Source organism: Podarcis tiliguerta, assembly GCF_965153285.1.
Source record: "Podarcis tiliguerta genome assembly, chromosome: 8".
Taxonomy (NCBI): Eukaryota; Metazoa; Chordata; class Lepidosauria; order Squamata; family Lacertidae; genus Podarcis; species Podarcis tiliguerta.
In genome coordinates, this window is record NC_139541.1 from 50,938,732 (window position 1) to 50,958,878 (window position 20,147).

General features: G+C 42.8%; 1 protein-coding gene across 1 annotated transcript in view; it reads right to left on the bottom strand.

Moving 5' to 3' along the window:
* Window positions 1–374: 374 nt before the first annotated feature.
* GARRE1 (granule associated Rac and RHOG effector 1) overlaps window positions 375–20,147 on the bottom strand; it is a 53,807-nt gene continuing 34,034 nt past the window's right edge. The window contains exons 3-14 of the mRNA XM_083452837.1: window positions 18,433–18,639; window positions 17,429–17,569; window positions 17,035–17,130; window positions 16,760–16,921; window positions 14,408–14,566; window positions 11,630–11,727; window positions 11,375–11,500; window positions 7,880–8,913; window positions 6,290–6,455; window positions 5,208–5,342; window positions 3,775–3,853; window positions 375–2,829 (exon numbers count right to left, since the gene is read on the bottom strand). Coding sequence (XP_083308963.1) covers window positions 2,518–2,829; window positions 3,775–3,853; window positions 5,208–5,342; window positions 6,290–6,455; window positions 7,880–8,913; window positions 11,375–11,500; window positions 11,630–11,727; window positions 14,408–14,566; window positions 16,760–16,921; window positions 17,035–17,130; window positions 17,429–17,569; window positions 18,433–18,639 — 2,715 coding nt within the window. The 3' untranslated portion in view covers window positions 375–2,517. The remainder of the gene's footprint in view (window positions 2,830–3,774; window positions 3,854–5,207; window positions 5,343–6,289; window positions 6,456–7,879; window positions 8,914–11,374; window positions 11,501–11,629; window positions 11,728–14,407; window positions 14,567–16,759; window positions 16,922–17,034; window positions 17,131–17,428; window positions 17,570–18,432; window positions 18,640–20,147) is intronic.

The window sequence follows — 20,147 nt, forward strand, 5'->3', positions numbered from 1 at the left end:
GTTCCTGCCCTGGAGGCATCTAGGAGCAAGGGATGGTGCCTGCTTTTGCAAGGCCAGGATTCAACAGTTCCTTGCAAGGGGCCTGCCTCTGTCCAATAAGACTTTGGATTTTATTTCCCTACCACCACACACACAAGACCCTCATATACCAACCGCGATCCAGCTGCATCTAGAGTGAATGTGCCATCTTTTCAGTAATTCCACAATCATGCCTTATCCTCAAAGTGGGACAGACCTAGGGGTATTTCAGCTCGTATCTATTTGTGTCAATGTTGTAATTTGGGGGCTAGCAAGGAAAGCTCCACTGAAATTAACTTGCAGCTTGATGGTGCTCATTATCTTCAGCAGAAACCTTATTTTAACAAGATATAACCTACTATTAAAGGTATATCTTTAATAAAGCAAATAAGGTTATTTTTACTTACAGGAGCTTTAAAATTAAAATACAAAATGTACAATTCCAGTTCCAAAGCATTAGCTATTCACAGAAGTACTGCAATAAGGGTAAGTTAACTAAGCACCAAACCCCATGCACTTGGCAGTGTGAAACATCACATGGCAACATTTGGTTGCCAAGTGCAAACAACTTGGGAAAATTACCAGTGTTCAGCATAATTGGAAGCAGAGGATGATGTAGCACCTACTAGACAGAAACCGACACACCTGTATTTCCACAATTCACTCCAATTTTAGAAACTGCCAGTGCTTGTATTTACCACTCATTTGTAACTGCAGTTTAGATGCTCTGTAGGGAACGTCAACGCAACAAACATCTGTACTTTGACCTGAAATCATTGTGGCATACAACTGCAATAGATTGTAGGGTCCAATATAAGTTTTCAATGGTGTACTTCAGGAAACTAAAAAAACAAAAAAACAAAAAAAACCCCACTTGTTAAATTCACCAACATTTTTAGCAGAAGGTACAAAACATTAACAATTTACAGACAGAAGCCACACTGATTGTGCAAAGCACATGACTAAAGTTATGCACAGCAAACAACTCTGTAAACATGGTAAGGGTGGGTTTTGAGGAAACATGGTGACAATATCATAAATACAGGCAACATTGGCATCTTCAACCAGCACAAATAGTAACATTCTGGGCCTGCCAAGATGGCCCATCACCACACAAGCAGAAGGCGGGGGAGGGGTTCCTCGACTCTGCCCACCCCAACGTTTAGTGTTGTGTATTTTATTTATATATATTTATATATAATTTGGTATCTTTAATATACACATGTACTTCGTTTGTAGAAAATGGGAACTTAAATGTGCTTTTATCTTCATCAAAAAACTATATGCATTTATAACTAATAACCCATTTTACTTGTCAATGTATTAGAATGATATGACTTAAGAAAATATAAAAATAATATTAATACTGTCAAAAACCTTTATACCAGAAAATATTGTGGTTTATAATTACTCTTTCAAAGATGAAATATGAAAATTTAAATAGGTTTTTATAAAGACTTCTCTCACCTCAATTAATATACAATGGGATAACTATACATATTTACCTTTTTTTTTCAATTTAAGCACCAGTCATTCCCCCAGATCCACTTTGGTTGGAAGGTTATTTCCTAATTCCACAGGTTCATTTATTTAATGGCACATATTGACTGAAAGTAGTTACTTTAATCGTTAGCACTACAAAAAAATAGTGTTTTTAAGTTCTCTCTCTTCTGAGCCAGCTCATGTTTTTACACACTAAGTCTAGCATTGAAATAAGACTTTAAATATTTGCAAGTAGTCTTAACTATTCTTTCATACATTTAAGGAGCACTGTATGGATAATGCCTTTGGCCAAATGTAAAAGTATCAAATTGTGTATTCTAATGTAGTGTCAGCCACAGATGAACACAATCCACCCCAAACTACTTTATGGATCTTGAGCTCAGGTTACAGGTGGATTATGCCCATTAAGTTATGTCACAAGTTACCTGGGCTGGAGTGGTTCCAGCTATTTTTGCATGAAGCAAATAACTGGAAAAAGCTTTTTGCAGTTGTCTGTGCACCACTATTGTGACCAGGAGCTTGTGTGGCACGTTAACAACTGATGCATTAAAAAAGCTACAGCAGCCGATGTCACCGGAGTGAAGACTTTTTACCTTGTCAATTAGAAATCTAAAGAAAAGGAGTGTTGAGCAAAACTGCTAGATTTGCTTAAAAATGTACTCAAATTTGTTTTAGCAAGAAATGGTAACTATAAATCTATATGAAAAAATAGCTATAAAATACAGTGTTTTCTGTGGTAATAATGTAGCAGTTTGTTAGCAGGGTAGTCCATATACGCTTTGAAAGCATCACAGTTTAGGGCTGTTGTGTGTACATGTAACACCTTGGCACCATTTGCTCAGCACTCTACAGAGAGAGAGAGAATCACCACTAGAAGCTGTCACTCCACAGAACCACCAGAAGAGACAGCCACCACCGCACAACTGTAAAACAAAGCAAATGTTTGTCACATCAAAGACTTTGGTCCTCTGCGGCATTTCTTGCTAGAAAAAGCCGTCAGTACTGATGCATGTAAGATGGCCTGCGTTCGTGCTTGACTGGAAAAGGTTTAAAGCCCTTATTCATCGGTTTGTGCTGAGATGGCGGCGGCGGCGATTGCTGCTGCTGCTGCTGCGCATAGGCAAAAGTGGAGGAAATCCCTGTTGATGGTGTGCAATCGTTGGCTGTGGACCAAACGGGTGACTGCAGGATCTGCATGGTGTCATTCCACTGGCTGGCAGGGCTACTCATCTGGTACAAAGACATGTTTTGACTGGGCAGTGTGTGCTGCCAAGGAGCTTTCGGAGGCCAGGTTTTGGTTTTGTTGTCCTGCAAGAGACCAATGACAACATCTGAGCTTCCTTCCTGCACATCCAGTGCCGGGAACCATTTCTGGCCCTGCTGCAAATGTTCCTTAGTATACCACTTTCTTTCAAACGAGTGAATGACAGTCACACAGAAACATTATCAGAGTGCAAGGTAACCTGTCCCACTGATGACTTGAACTCCTGGGGCATCTACAGAAATCTTGCCCACTGGAGCAGTTTAACTCTGTCCCATGTAAACCACTACGTCCTGGAGCAACAGCACACATAAGGGCCCCACTTGTAGCCCCACCTCCAGTGCCTTCCCTCGAGAGCACTAAAGTGACAGAATCCAGGAACAGGAAGAGCCAATATTCTTGTCTCTTACAGATGGGAGGGGAGCAATGAAGAAGAAACTCTCCCACAGTTCTTTCTCCGACACTGGTTAGAACTTGGACTATTATTGCAGTTAGTGCCACCTCTTTGCCATTTCTGCAACACTCCAAAAGCACTCCCTTGGGAAGGAGGAAGAGCCACCCAGCCATGTTGCTTGGCAGCCTGTTGGGGTCAAAGCCCTCCTAGATCAATCACCACACAGAGCAATACCGTTCACCTGGGAAGTTCTCCCAGCAGCCCAATATATTATCTGGCTTTCAGAGAAGGGGAGGGAGAAATGTATCTCCAATGGATCTATACCCCCTAAGATCAAAGTAAAAGTGAAACATTTTGGAGTCTCCAATAAATTCCATGGAGCATATTCAGTTGTCTATAATAAAAAATGAAGCAGTGCAGTTTTGTTGGCCTGAAAATCTGGAAGTATAGTGAAACTGACTATTTAAAACTGGGCTGAATTCAGGGAACATTTTTACTGAGGGATTTTTAAAAAAAGAAAAGCCACCTAGAATTCATCAAAGAGGCCCCCTCCACCATTAGCCACCCAAAAAGAGGCACTATTCAGCCCGATACTTGCCTGACTATGATCATCCACTGTAGAAAGGAGTGGTGGGGAAGGAAGTGTGCTCGGGTCTTGCTCCCCACTGCTGTGTTTCCTGTGGAAATATTTATCCAATGAGAGAAAATGATCTGTTAGTGTCATGGCAGGGTCTTAAATGAGAAAATATTTTTCAGTTCTGATAACACTTTATGCTGTATTTCCGTGGCCAAAATAGAGGGCAACTGGAGTCTTATAACTGAAGTACACTTGTACTAAGGGCCTTTGCATCTAACCCGCTACTTTCATGGCAATTAAAGGTTTATGGATTAAAGTAAACTTTCAGACACCTAGTCAACAAGGCAGATAGAAGTCTGTGGCACAGCAGCAGCTAGGCCATACTGCAGCCAATAAAAACTGTGGACCAGTGCTTCTGATATTGCACCAAAGCAGGGTTTTGTACTTTTGCAATACTTAATATTTAATTGTCCAGTCCTGCTCAAATAGCTGTAGGATGGTCACAATCACTATTCATTAGGGACCACAGGGTTCTTGTCCCTAAGAATAGCTTGGTTTATGCCTTGGGGAAGCCTTCAAGCAGGACACCAAGGCTACAGACCTCCCTTGGCAGTAGCAGTTCTGCCTCAGCAGCATCTGGTTTTCAGAGGAATAGTATTTATGAACATGGACTCAGCACCAGGCATGCTGTTGTCAAAACTGTGTGACATTGGCCTTGTTGAGAGAAGTCTGCCTTCTCTATTCAACATCAGCTTTCTTGTTCTTCAATCAGCAGGACTGATTAACTGGACTTTCAATTGTGGATCCTCTTTTCTGTCACTGGGCACTTTTATTAGCTTCATGGTTATTTCACAGCTGCAAATCTGGTGCTTGCTGCTGGGTGTGCTCAAGAGGGAGCCACAGCCAATCCACATTTGCATTTTCAAACACCTGTTTGCCACATGTCTATTATTATTCCTTTTAATAATAATAATAATAATAATAATAATAATAATAATAATAGAGCACGCCTGTCACTATAGCAGAGAATTATCACATGCAGTACGTCCATGTGGCTTTCCTAGCTTCCACCAATGCAGCCACGTACTAATGAGAAGGAATAAATCCCACAAGACAAATTAAGGGAAAAGTAGTCAGAACCACAACCAGTAATGGAAGATTATAGCATATTCCCCAAACCCTCTGGGTGCTGGTTTCTATTCTTGCTTCTTTCAAAGGGCTGAGACAACTGCAAGCTCAGGCAACATTAAAGGAGAAACAAAACGTAGGTGGCAAGACAGCCAAGAGTAGTTCAGATTTCTTTCTTATTTCCAGACCTAACTTGGCCTTGTGACTCACACTTGGCACAGGAAAGTTTTGGAACAGCCTGACCCTTGCAAGTTAAGGTGGCAAAATCTTTATCCACTAACAAAACCAAAGATTCAGCCTACTGCTTTGACAAGAATTCAACTCACCTTCTTTGCTTGACTGCAGCAACAATATCTGGCCCTGAGAACATGGAAAACAGACTGTCTCCATTGGCAGAGGAAGTCTCATCACTGGAGCTGGCAGAGTCGCCCTGAGTACCTGACCAGCTGCTTGCCATCTCCCTGAGATGAGAGCAGGGAAGTAATCAAGAGAAAGAGACAAACAGTAGAGATGTGAGTGGTGGCAGGGAGGCTCACCACCCTAGTTGCTCTTAAACATTACTGAACCTTCACAGGGCAAGAAGAAAAATCTCCATGAACGCTAACACTAAAATAAGACTAAACTGACAAATTCAGCATCATCTTACAGCATTTATCCCATGGCTTGTTCAGGCACTGCATATGGAATCCTTATCCCTTCTAAAGACCCAGTATATATTCACTTAACAACCCTTTAAAACTGGCGTTACTGCAGCAGCAGCCAAGTTGGTGTCCTGCAGATGTTGTGGACTCCAGCTCCCATAAGCTCCAGCCTGCACAGTTAATGGCTAGGAATGATGGGACCTGGAGTCCAACCACATCAGAAAGGTGCTACCTTACATTACGGCCTCAGAACCAAAGCAGAAAATATCCACATGCTCCACAGAAATGCAATCCTGAACTTGGAAGAGCTGCAGTATAAATATTATAAACAGGCAACTCCCTGTTTGCACAGGGGTTCCGTTCTGGGTCACTGTGCGTATCAGAAGTCACACGTAAGCTCATTCTGCCCCCGCACCAACCCCTTCCAGGAACAAAAGCAGCACACGTGTTGGCAGCTGCATGTTAACTGGACTCACGCAAAGTGGTCATGCATACACACACTAAAATTTATACGCTACTTGATTGTAAAAAAATCCCCTCAAAGTGGTTTACAAAAAGTTAAAACAATAAAATTGAGAAAAAATCACAACTATACTTTAAAACATATAAAAGTTTCAATACTAAAACAGATTAAAATTACCTCAACTTTCTAAGCATATGGGTAGGTATGTCTAAACAAGATATATAACTGAGGCAGCAAAAATCCCTAATTTTACAGCTGCTTGCAAAGCTGAATGTACACAAGGGTGCCATACGTAGCTCCTTACCCTTCTGTGAAATACTCTGGGAAAGGCCAGGTTCTGTGCGGGTCGTCAGGATGAGGCCAGTTGCTACGTGTGTTGCTGGGGCGACGGAAGTGCTGTGCTTGCCTTTTTTGTTGCATGGCCTGACTGACCCCAGCCACATAACGAGCAAACTCTGGATCAGAGCCAACTGGGAGTAAAAAAAAGAAACCTGACAGTCAACTATTGACACACTTGGCTATTTCCATTGCAATGATCCGCCATCTACCCCTCAGACAGACAAACAGAGAGAATATGAGAATGTGTACACATGCATACAAACACAATGGAAGCTAGTCAGTGACTGGGAATGCCTGTTGAAGTGCTGAAAATTAAGAACTTCACCAGGGAGCGATTTATGTGGGGGCAGGCAAAATATGCTACATAAATCCCCAACATTGTAGCCACCAGCAGATTAGAGAGGTGGTGGTGACATCATGTGCAGTGGAAGCCCAAGAAATGCTTTGTCTGTGTGCATGGCTATCTATCTACCTATCTATTTAGAAGCTTAGATCCTATTTTAGAATGCACATCAATAGGAAGACAGATCAATACTACTGAAATCCATTCAGTACGCTTAAATCAAGAGGAGGATCAAACAAATGAAGAATACAAGTAAGGGAGACAACCCAAAGGAAGAGTCAGGCCCTACCTCTGCTCCCATGTCGGGTCAGTCATTGCCTCCAACAACATGGAGCCAAAAAGCTGCCCATGTATATTCACATGTAAGTCCATCATCTCCACATATCATACTGCTATGGAGCTTGGCAGCCCATCAGACCTTTGGGGAAACTAATTTCAGAAAGCCATTGCTATTGCTAAGAGAGACTGATCTGCATCATAAAGATGGAACAGACTAAAGAATGTCTGAAGGAAGCAGATCCAAGAAATTAAGAGGCACAAAAATCCTGCTGTTAAGATGACTTTGTCCAAAGGAATGTTCCCCCTCTACCCAACATACTCTGAAAAACCTCAGCAAGGCAAATCTGTTCAATCCTATTAAGTTGAACAAAACTTGACTAGCAGGATGGCTAAATTGTGCTACCTTGGGAACAGGAATTGGTTGCCACAGACTTAAGTGAGCTAGAAAGCAGAAAGTGGCAGTGAGAGGAGGTGTAGGGAGCACACTTTCCCTTTTTACCCACCCCACAGAACACATCTGGGAGGTCAGGGTAGGATGCAGTAGGGAAATTCCTAGTGATTCGTCAAGTGTTTGAAGATGTGGACATGGGTCCCACCCAGTAAATTAAGATATTTGTGTATTTCATAAAATTTATACACCACTTGATTGTAGAAAACTTTCAAAAATAATAAAACAGTAAGATTATCAGTAAGATGACATTTTCAAAAATTACTGCCCTCAAAAACTATCTTTCCTCACCCAATATTTGGCAGACTTTTTTTAAAGGTAACCCCTGCTGTTGTTTTTGCTCTTGTAATCCTATAATCTTTCCCATCACCTGCAGAAGACACAAATGGTTTGTGTCTACAGATGGGCAACATTCAATACGTTCAAACACATTACTCAATGAACATGTGGTAGTAGAAGGTTGCATTTACTTAACATGCACACACCTGCAGGATCAAAAGGTAGAAATTCTCCCAACATCCCAAAGATTCCATCACTTTGGTCACGGTTTGGCCACGTGTTGTTTCTAGGTCCTTGCTGCTTCTGCCCCAGCATCTCCGACATCACATTGTCCATGTAACTGTTCACAAGACCCAAACTATACAGGTCAGAGCTCAGGTCAGGAAAGGCATGACTGCTCCACTGAGGCATATGAGACAACCCCGGACCAACAGTCTGGGCTGACGGCTGGCTGGAATTGGTTGGCCACTTGCCAGGTGGACGCTGCTGCTGCTGCTGCTGCTGGGACCCAATGGGCTGCAGCAGGTGCTGATAGTAATGCATTTGCTGCTGCTGCTGCTGCTGCTGCTGGGGCTTTTGTGGCTGCTGCTGTTGCTGTTGCTGTGGCAACCCTTGCTGGAGATGGTGCAAAGGTGTGTGAGACGAAGACTGGGACTGCTGTGGCACGGTGGCTGGCTTCTGCTCTGCTGCTGCCGAAGACGATGCAACCGAGTTTCTTCTTTTCACCAGCGGAGAGGTCTGCTGGGACTTGCCCATGTTGAAACCAGAGAGGAAATCTATGACCTCCTGCATTTCTTGGTCAGTTGGTAAATTCATGCCTTTGGCATCCTTGCTGTCATCTGCTTTGCTGCCATTACGCCTATCAAGGAGGAACCCATTAACAACCTGATGGCTTCCACTCTGTGCCGTTGCCTGGGCCGACTCAACAGCCCTGGGGAAGTTACCAATGTTCAGAATACTCTGCAATCGGGCATCCATATTGTTGGGCATTTTTGCTTTATCCTCTGAGTTGTTAGCTATGAAAAGGTTTTTGGAAGGTGTACTAGGAATGGAGTAACTTCCACTGCTGCTTGAACTGGAACAGGATGTTTTCTTTGTAAATCGTGAAGTCAGCTTCGAGAAAGTCCTTTGCAATCCACCCGTTGATTTACTTCCATTTCCAGATGGTAAGTCAATGTGACCCCCGAAGTCACAGATCTCACGCTGAAGCTGGATCTGAATACACGGCAAAGCCTGCTCTCTGTTTAACAAAAAGAACCCTCTATTTCAGGCAAAAAAAGCAACATTCACCAACTTCAAAACAACTTTACAGTAATTAGGACTAAGGCATGCAATCTGGAGGTATTGAAAAGCATGATAATGTATAAAACAGGGGTGCCTAACTATTTTTGAGTTGGGAGTTGCACTGATCCATGGTTAACACTCCGAGGTCTGTTTATCAAAGTGGGAGTGAACAAAGGAGTCATTCTGTTTTTTGAAAAAGGTCACAAAACTTTTGATATTACAAAAACACAGCAGGGCTTACAAGAGTGGCCAGTAAGATGATTTTTAATATGACAAATTTTAGCAAGGGGACCCAACAAAACACCTTTTGACATCACAGTGGGGTATCTATGGAAGCAGTCATTAAACATTTTTTTTTTAAAAAGCAGCAACAACATCATCATCAATAACTTTTTTTAAAAAAAAAATGGCATAGAGGTAGTGGGGGTCTTTGAGTGCATCATTGGCTGGCATTCAAGTAAGTTGTACTCAGCTTAGACGTACTGAAAATAATGGACCTCATTAATTTCCATGGGTCTACTGTGAGTAAAACTTAGTTGAATACTACCCATTAAATCAAAGCAGGGGACCTATGGAAGTGGTAATGTCGGAAAAAATGTTTATTTTTTGAAATGGAAAAATTTGGGATCTTAGAAGATGCCACAACAAAGTTTTGGCATCATGGCATTACAGTAGGGGGACCCATAGCAGCAGTCATTTAAAAAAAAAAAAAAAAAAGACAAATCTGAGGGTAGGCTCAAAAAACTTTGTGAGCCAGATGTGGCAACCTCCAGTATAAAAGGTTAACCAAGCTAAGAAAAAATCAAAGCATTCACAAAACTGTGGATTAGACAGTCCAATATTTATTTCTTATTGATTTGTGTGAGCTGCCCCATAACTTAGCTTTTTCACAATTAAATGTAAGAGTGTTAAATATTTATTGATCTTAATTATGTTTTTACTAACCTTACTGTACTCTTGTATGTTGTATCCTGCCTTGTTATACAAGTGTGGATTATAAATACTTGAAGAAATAAATAAATGTTGCCTCAAGAAATGAACCACTAAAAATCTGTCCGGGTAATATTAAGCTTCTGAATAGGGCTGGGCGATGTTGGGTTCTCAAAATCGCAGTATATCGCCAGCCAAACATCAAGGTTTGGTGATAAACCATGATGTTGTAAAAAGCTGTGTTGGCCCCAGCCTGCGTGGTATTGGATGAAACTGCTGCAGCTCTCACCATGGGAGCTGAGACGCTTTCACCTTAGCGCCTTGCAGGCTGTGGCCAATACAGCTGGCCCCAGTCTGCTGCTGAGCCGGGGGGTGGGGTGGAAAGGCTCCTGCCCCCAGCTGAGCGAGCCCTGAGTCCCCACCGCTCACACATGACCACCAGGAAGCCCGGGGTTCCTTGGCCAGGCTCCGCTGGGGGTGGGAGGGCACCCGCCCCCAGCGGGGCCAGCCCTGGTGTCCCTGCCACTCCTGCTAGAGCAGCAAGGACCTTGGGGCTCCTTGGCCAGACTGTTTGGTGGCATGGGGCCACGTGACCTACCTTGAATAGGGCACAAAGCCACCCTATTCATGCCCTGTGGAAAGGGGCTGCTGGAAAGTGCTGGGCCTGCCAGCAGCATCAAAGAGCCACTATGCCACCTGGCTGCCTTCTACTGGAAGGGTGGGCTTTGTTTTTCTGGGAGGAAAGGCACAGCACACCCTCCCAGACAAGGCAGTCAGACGGTAGCAGGAGCAGGGTCGGGGCTCTCTCAGCTGGAAAGGGCAGGCTTCCCAGCTGAGCAGCCCTGATCCCGCTTCTACTCACCAGTGCAGCTTGTTTCTCCCTCTGCCAGGGCAGAGTGCAATGGAAGTTTCACCAGTGGTATATCGCTGGTGAAACTGCCGCCACTTGAGTCCCTCTGCCTCCAGCTCCCGGCTAGTTTGTTTCTTCCTCAGTGCACTGGGCGCTGCAGGCAGAGGGATGCAAAAACAGTGACTTTCACCAGCAATATGAGTGAAGATGTCATTGCAATCTTCCGGGTCATGTGGCCAGCATGACTAAGCCGCTTCTGGCGAACCAGAGCAGCGCACGGAAACGCTGTTTACCTTCCTGCCAGAGTGGTACCTATTTATCTACTTGCACTTTGACATGCTTTTGAGCTGCTAGGTTGGCAGGAGTAGGGACCGAGCAACGGGAGCTCACGCCGTCACGGGGATTCGAACCACTGACCTTCTGATCAGCAAGTCCTAGGCTCTGTGGTTTAACCCACAGCGCCACCCGCGTCCCTTTTACATTCCCACTACTTAGCCTTCAACATTAAGACCTGGTAGCCTTGGCTGAAACTTGTTATTGCCATCTTCTCTTGTCACATGTGACCGAGTGTTCCTGAATGAGGCATCATCTGTGCATAACCCTTATGTGGTAAGAGTGCAGAACAAATCATACCTACCTTCCCTCCTTCCAACGATTTAAGTCAAACACTGCAGTATAAAGCACATCCACTAGTCCCAAAGTCTTCTCTGGATCCAGGCTTCTCTGCAGCAGAGACATTGTTGCAGGATCTTCTTTCAGGCACCTAAGGAAACAATTTTTAATAACAAATCTCCTGTCAACAACACTCACTTTCATTCCAAAAATTAATGTCCCTATTTATTTGTTTATTTAAAGCTTGCCCGAGTTTTCCAAAGTAGTAAGTCATAATTACCATGTTGATGGGACTTGAACCACAATTCTGGAACCTTCTAAACTGATTTGTGGTGCATATGCTTCTTTGTTTTCAATCTGTGCTGTATCCACAACGACCTATTCAAGAAGAAAAAAGCAGTAAGCGATAGAGTAAGATGTCACTCCCTAAAACTAGCGAAAGCACCACCCCACTGCTACAAGGGCTGGACATCAGTCTACTGCATTCAACCACTAGGCAAGCAAGAGGGGCACGTGTAGGGAATTTTAATTGGGGTGCGTGGGTGTAGAAGAATCGTTTCACATTTACTCTGATAAATCCTACAGTGTAACATCTGAAAAGGCCACTGTTAACTAAAAAGAGGAAGGCTTATCTAAAGATTTTTCAGCTGCACATGATCTGGGCCTTTCCTTTTGTCCTCCTTTTGGGAGGCTGCAACTACTTGATATCTAGTAAACCATTTTATAGTTCTACCCTCTCAATTTACTACCTATGATTATAAAACAAGTTTTCACAATAAGATTATCCTGCATTCTATCTGGACAGTTAAGGTGCTGCAAAATTTGGAATGTTATAAAAAGGAACAGCTTCCTTGCTATCAGCATAGGACAGGGAGACTGAGGTCTCATAAAGAACAATAGAGAAATGCCTAGTTCAGGAGTCCTATTCTATGATCTAGTGGAAACACTGCCTGCACAATGCCCATACATTTAAAGGCTCTCCTCCATACCCCATGAAGCCTTGAGATCTTAAAGTTCAATTGTGGGAGTGTATGTATCAGTGGTATTTATTTTCCATATTTTCAGGTAGTTATATACCACTCAATATTCAGGATTTCTAAGTGGCGTTGTAGTATATGCCAACAGCATTTCAACGGATGAGGAAGCACGTTACCAACTCCTTGTGTTTCATTTATCTAAACAAGCTAATCTCACAGTACAGCCATTTCTCACGCCCAGCCTGGGAAATGACTCCCGACTTCCATTGTTCTGGCTTTACAGATGTTTCCTCCATAACACCCACCTAGAGGACAATCTAAACAACGGAAGATAATGTCTCATCGGTACACCAAATTAGAAGCAATGCAAGTAGAACATAAACATGCAGATATCACTGCTTCTATCCAGCAAAAAAGAGGAGTCTGTGGCAGTTTCTGTCCTTCTAATTGAAGTCCCTGCTCTAGTCACATTATCACATGACTTGGGCCAACATCACATATCAAAAATGTGAATGAGAAGACTGATGGCAAGAGCAGATTTCTTAAGAGTCTGCACAGGCAGTGTTTTCAAAATGGGAAATTCCAGTTTAAAAGAAATCATAATTGTTGCACAGTACAAGACCACAAAATAGAAGCAGCAGCACTATTTGGGGGGCCAATTCCTCGACTTCCCATCAACATGGATTTCTTCTCAGAAAGACAGCAAAAGAACACACTGCAATGATTTCTGCAGGTGAAGCAGCTAACTTTCTTGGCTTGGTACCCCTGGAGGCAAACCACCCCTTACCCCCGCTACTACAACTAAGGCCCTATTGCACTTATTCCTTCTTTTCAACCAAGCACCGGTACTTCTCATTTTCTTCTACACAAAGGCAACAATTTCAAATCTCAAACACTTGTTTTATTGCTTATGTTATACCTTCCTCCAAGGTATTTCCCTCCTGAATCTAAACCTAACACTCCAGTTGCTACAACAACTCAGCTCTTGGTTACAGTGACCAGAGTTACTTTGAGACTGAGCAGACAAAGAAAAACTACCCAAACCTTGCAATGCCTCTTATTCATTGGAGTCAAGGATCTTGTGCAATAAGGTAGATGGAGATAGCGATTCGTGTGTTTCCACACAGGCAAATATTTTACTCTGTGGAATATAAGTTCCCCAAAACAAAAGGGATAACGGAGAAGCTGGTCAATTAATAGCATCATCTTATATACAAATATTGAGTGTGGATCTGTATGGAGCCAAATCTGCACCATCCATGCACAAGAGGAAGGAATCAGCAGGCTGGGGCAAACCCCAAGGTTTGTAGAGGTACAAAAGCCTATTGGGGATGCGGATGAAAAACGCCCAACATGAGTTGGTTGTGCTCAGTGGCCATGGGATACTGACTGTTAGGAGGAAGAAAACAGATGGGGATTGAGGAGGTATGGAATGGGGTATCCTGGAAAAGGACACAGGTGACTGACTGGCATACAAAACAAAGCACTCTACACTGCAACCATCAGCTACAGGTTCCAACATATAGATGATGACCCATACATTTTTCAGAACTAAATTATATTTGCCGCATGTCAGCTGTCCCCTTTTTACTCTCCTCACATAGCTGTTCAGCCTGACTCCCTTGCCCCAGAAGACCTTCTGCCTGGAAACTGCTAGCAAAGGAAGATGGTTTCCATCCATGAGCTGAGTATGCTCCAACTGCTCAGTACCATTACCTGGCTCTAGAGGTCCTCAATTGGAGCTGCCACCTTGCAACTACCTGCTGCCAGCAAAGGAGACATGCCCCCTCACCATAATGGGCTGAGTGAGCTCCAGGTGCTTGACCCGACTGCCTTGCCTCAGAGCACCAAAGCAGACTCACTACCTGGCAGCACCAGAGAAGACCAAGAATGAGGGCAGGAAAGGCTGCCTGAACAATCTTGGCACCAAATTGATAAACACACTATTTTGTTTCTTAAATTATGCTTGAAGGAGATTATATTGGGCAAATATTTTGGAAGCTGCCCTGAGATATCCTTGGAGCTGTAAAGAACGATTTAAGTATTCTAAAATCAACACTTGTGCACTCATGGCTACTTACCAGCCCAGCTTGGCCAAACAACAATTGTACAGCCGTCTTACATGCGCCCCGCCATGTAGAAGGGCAAACTTGGTTCAGCACTTCAGTCACAGGAGAGTCATCCCTTGGGGTCACTCCATTATGGCAGCCAGCTTCTTTAATTAGTTGTATCATCGTGTGCTGCAAAAACAAGAACACAAAACAAGATTGCTATGCAGGAAGCAAGCAAGTCATGATACCCTTTCCCCACCATGCATGCAGGCACTTTGGTAATTAAGCCATATATAAACACCTTACATAAATAATGACGACTGCAGTTATTACTTAAATCAATGTTCAAATTATGATGGTTCTAGCCCAACACTTCCCCCCGTGCCTGCTGTTTCCAGTGGTCACCAGCACCCTCATTCCAATGGTGATATCTCTGTTTCATACTATATCTGTGTAGATTTCCTGAATTCAGGAGGAAACGCACAGCAACCAGGGCTGGGGTTCCAATGGCTTATTAGAAGTAGCATGAGATTATGTGGAATGATAATAAAGGGAAGGCTGCTGAAGATCTATTATTAACAAAGAGTGCTGTGGCACTCTAAAACTTTTTTTTTTTTAATTATAGAATAGGTTTTCATGGATTATTGTCCACTTCACTGGATGCATGGATTTTCTAAGATGCATGGTACGTGCCACATATTGGAGAATGGAGGCTTAGATGTTCACAGTGTTAAAATATGTATGTGTATTTTTAAAACTTCATATTAGCAGTCTTCAAATAAAGTCTTAACCCAACTACCAGCTTGCTCAAGAATTTCAGAGTTGAAGGCAACACACTCTGGCCACTGCCATTGGCCTAGGCCCTTGGGAGGTTGCTTCTCCGCAACTCCCAGAAAGGACATCATTATAAGGGGGAGAGTAGCCTGGTCTCATCCAGTGTGGAGAAAAAGTTTGTGTCTTCCTCCCTGCCAGACAGAATATTTGGGTCCCGCTGCCAATTGTCCTGGGACTGCAGAAGCAAATGGAAAGGACACTCTGGTCCCAACCATCGGCCAAAGGAACAAGAGTCACCAACTGCTATTCAAGAGAAGAAGAACAAGGGAAGGTCATCCTGGCCCCAACTGGATTATAAATAGCTCACCCACTTCCTTCTGGCCTTAAAAGAACTGGCCTCCTTCCTACTCTATGTCTCCACTTCCCTTCCATTGAGTGTGCCTTTGTAAGCCCAATAAGACATCCCAGCTGTTTTTAAAACCAATATAAGTCATTTTGGAAGACAACTGTCTGAAAAGAGGGATAAAATGATAGTAAATAATATTAAAAAATATTAAAAAAATTATCCAGATGTGATGCAAAAGATACAAAATTAGGACAATCCTATTTGAAGCTGACTTTTTATGAAACAATTCACCATGTTGAAGGTTCAAAACATATCTTTGCAGAAAACCTCTTGCACCAAATAGTGGCCCAAATCCTCTATCATGAAGCATAGCTCCCTTTTTTCAAGCCACTGAGCTGTGGCCAATTTCTTTCCATACTAAACCAGGCCAATCCATTCCATACACTGCAAAAAATGTGGCTGACAAAGAACTAGATGCTCTGGAACAGGTAACTCCAGTGCAGCAAAACTGTGCCAACATCATCATCATAGTTACAGCAGCTTAGAACTTTGCAAGGAGAGACTTTGCTCTTGGTTGTGGCCATATGTGAGGATCTGTCTTCTGTCTCTCTTCACCTCTTCAGACAGAAGTGAGGAGGCACTTCATGTCAAGCAGAGTCAACATGTATACAGTCATACCTCATGTTATGTCCACTTCAGGTTCCGTTCTTTCAGGTTACATCCAGCAGCGACCCGGAAGTACCGGAAAGGGCTACTTCTGGGTTTTGCCGCTCAGGCATGTGCAGAAGTGCAAAATGACATCCCACACATGAACAGAAGCACTGCGGGTTGCACTCTTTTCATGTTGCGAACGGGCCTCCGGAATGGATCCCGTTTGCGACCAGAGGTACCACTGTACACAAAACAAGTCAGCACATGGAGTGGAAGGAGGAGCATTTAAGAAAACCGCCTCTAACTTTTGGAGAATGCTACCAGTAAGCTTTAAGGAAACAAGACACAAAGCAGAAAAGATGCATCACCGGGCCTGTTAGTCCCTTCAACCAGAAGGGCTACAATTGGCCGGATGTGACCATTAGCTTTGGAACACAGTTTCGCTTGCAATCCATTATCTTTTAAATACCAAAACACTAAATATTTCCTGAATAAACTTGCTAAAGTGGGACAAGGTTTAAAATGCTTGCTTTGAATGTAATCTATCCACACGGAGCTTGCTACCAACAAAGAAAATATTATTGGGTTTGATACAGATTTGGGGTACTTACCGTTTTGAGCTTCAGGTTATCTGCCGCCGACTCATTAAAGGATATTCCTTTTAGGAAGTGGGCACCTATCTGAACAGGAACTGTGGGGAGCTCACACTGAATGGGTTGAGAAGGGGTCTGTCTCCGGCCAGTCTGCTGGGCTTCAGCATCACTGCAACACCCCTTTAGAGACAGAACACCAAAGCAATGTGTCAGGGAGAAATCCATATGCAAGCAATTCAGCTTTATCTACATTAAACATATTTGCCAGGAAAAGATGGGGGGGGGGTGTTTACCTGCAAACTGGCTTCAATAGATTTTGGGTTCAAGTGGAAGCCAGCCTTCATCGCATATTCACAGTGACCCAAACTTTCCAATGCAGCTTTATACGCCTGGTATTAAATAGATATATGTTTAATGCATCACATACCTGAATTTAAAACCACCACCACCCAATATCATCACAAAACCTTGCTAACCTAAAAGAGAAAATAACATCTTCCCCATGATCAATCACACCCTCCCTTAACTGAGGGGGCAGCTAAAGCTTCCAGAATGTCAGCAGTCTCTGCTGTTGGCACGGAAGCTCTCATTAAAAAGGACTTGCTCAGCAGCAACCCTGCTTAAGTCCTCAGACTGCCCTACATATTTTATTCCATACCCAAATGGTGATATAAAGATATAACTAACCTGCAAAGCGCTGTCTATTTTCAAGTTCAATTCTTTTAGCTGGTGCTCAGGAATTGCCACACTCTGGGAGCAGAAGAGCTGCTGGACCTCGATTCCAGCCAAACAGCCATCACAACCCCTTTCTCGTAGCCGTGATGTGGCCTTCAAAGAGAACACAAAAAATGGATAAGACTAAATAGCAGTGGCTCAAAAGTGGCAAAATAAACTTTTGAGCCCCACAGTTACTATGGTGAAAGCAAACAGGAAGGGAAGTGGATTATTTAATCTAGCTTCAGAATTTAGTTAAAGTTCTCAATTTAATCATCAGATTTATATGACTGATTTTTTATTGCAGGGGGAGACAGAGCAGGGGGACTGCAATCTTTTAAACAAACCCTCATTATGGGAGCCAGCACTACTGTTGAGGTGGGAGGGAGAACTGTGTGTGTGTGTGTGTGTGTGTGGATTACTTTAATTAAATTAACAAATAGTTACAAATACTAACACATTAAAAGTACATATAAATGTTAAGATGAGTGTAAGCTGGGAATTATGCATGAAGGTAAGAGAATGTACAAAATTCAACCAATATATGCACATTCCCTAATGCAGCTAGAAATACCACTTGACTTTACGGAGTACATTATACTCCCAACCTCATGGTGCCTTGCTGGAACCTATAGCTTATCATTCTGTGGCCAAAGGCCTAATTTTCTGTAGAATTCTTCAGTCTTTTAGTAGTTTTAGAAACCAAAATATTACCAACGCACAAGATGCAAGTTACCACCACTATGAAAAGTAAAATCACTTTGCCAGAACTAAATGTATGTTACCACTTTCAAGCCCTTGAGGGTTTTTTTAAAGCTGCTTTGATGTTTTTTCTTACAATCAAGCAGTATACATTTTTTATGAAATATAAATAAACAGGCTATGCTTGGGAGCTACCTAGCAGCACCTGGGTGGAGACAGAACACTGAGTTTTGGACTGTTGACCAGATCCAGCAACACAACAATTACATCTTTACCTCAGCCGCTCCTCTCCATGACCGCACAGCTTCTTCTAGCTCAATTGTGGGACTTGCACTGGATGTCTCAGCCATATTAGAATTCTTTCTTTCCTGAGCTACAGCTTCCGTAAAACATGAATGAGCCACTGGTTGGACCTTCTGCAATGCTTGGGATAAAAACTGAAAATGAACCTGCATCACTGTCAAGAAACATCGTCCAAGTACCTATGAAAATGAAAAAACAAAAACAAAAGGATATTCTTCCATTCAGTTATTTGTAAGTGTATTCTGGTGTTTGAACTAAATTTTCCCACGTGAAAATATCTGATTGACATTCATACAAATACATTATTACCCTACATCTAATCTAAAAATTAATAAAAGTACAAAATGAAGCACTGGTTACTTACACTGAAGGCTCCATCCTGTGTGGCATATTGAGGGATCTAACTGAGTTGCCACTCCTCCCACACAATGACCTAAGTTAGTCATGTCCATTAATTTCAATGGGTCTACTCTGAGTAGAACCTAGTTGGCTACAACCCAGTATTTTTAGGATTCTGTGGTTAAATGCACTAGACACAATAACTGCAGTAAAGTACATTTGCTTGCCTCATTTTTGGAGCATGTAGCATGCACAAGCAGCCGTTCAGACAGGCTGTAAGAGAGGGAGACATGGGCCTCCACGGCCCCTTCCATCTAAAAGACCAGTAAATTACAGTTCTCTGTAACTAAGAGCTTGTTTCCCCACCCCTACCAATTCCTTTTCCTTTTGTGCCTTTTAGATTGTATACCCAAGGACAGAGACTGTATTATCACTGATAACTGTAACTTGCTCGGCAGCCTGTTTCAGCTGAAGAGGGGGATAAAAATGCTGTAAACAAATTTAAATAAGTATTTCAATAAGGCAAATAGATATACGACTTCTTTTTAGAATACGTTTCCCCTTTTAATAAATTCATTTACTGGCCGAGTTTGTCGAAATGCTAACAGCTAATTCTACTTAAGCAGAACTGCTGGTGGTAGTGGCTCCCCCTCCCTGCCCATTCCATCTAGTCTCCCTTCAACATTCCTTTATGATTCGATCATTTCCCCTCTTTGTACAAAGTTTAAACTGAACAGTTTAGGTATGCCGACTGGCCTCTCCAGTGCAGTTTCCTTATTTTAAGAAGTATTCAGCTAGCATATACACACACACATACGTAAAAAAAAAAAAAATTGCAATGGTTAAGCCTGTCAATACGATTCTTATGGAAAGAATGACACTCTGATTCTGGGTTCTTACAGAATTCAGTTTATTTAGGCCAAGGGCTACTTGTCTCAAATTATTAGTAAAGCTTATTTTAAAAGTTGAAACTGATGAGACTCCAGAGCACACTCCAACAGAAAAGCTCCTTTCTTCTGGGGGCCACTGGTTAAGGCAAACAGCAAGAACACATTTTGCAGTACTGCAGACTATTTTGCAAGATTGCAGAAAGTACAACTCTAAAAAGTGATACAAATACAAATCTACTGTGTTGGTTCCCTTTCTAAAACATTATAACTAAAGGGGGGGGGGTGGCAGCGGCGGTGTAGACTGGTATGGCTTAAGAGCCAGCCTCTGTGCTCACCATCCACACCTAACACAGGTGAAGGGAGTTGTTCTCACATTTGCACAAAAGCCTGGATAACATAATCAACAAATGGAAGAAATTGCTGCTGCTTCTCACCTCCACCAAACTGCAGCACAAGCA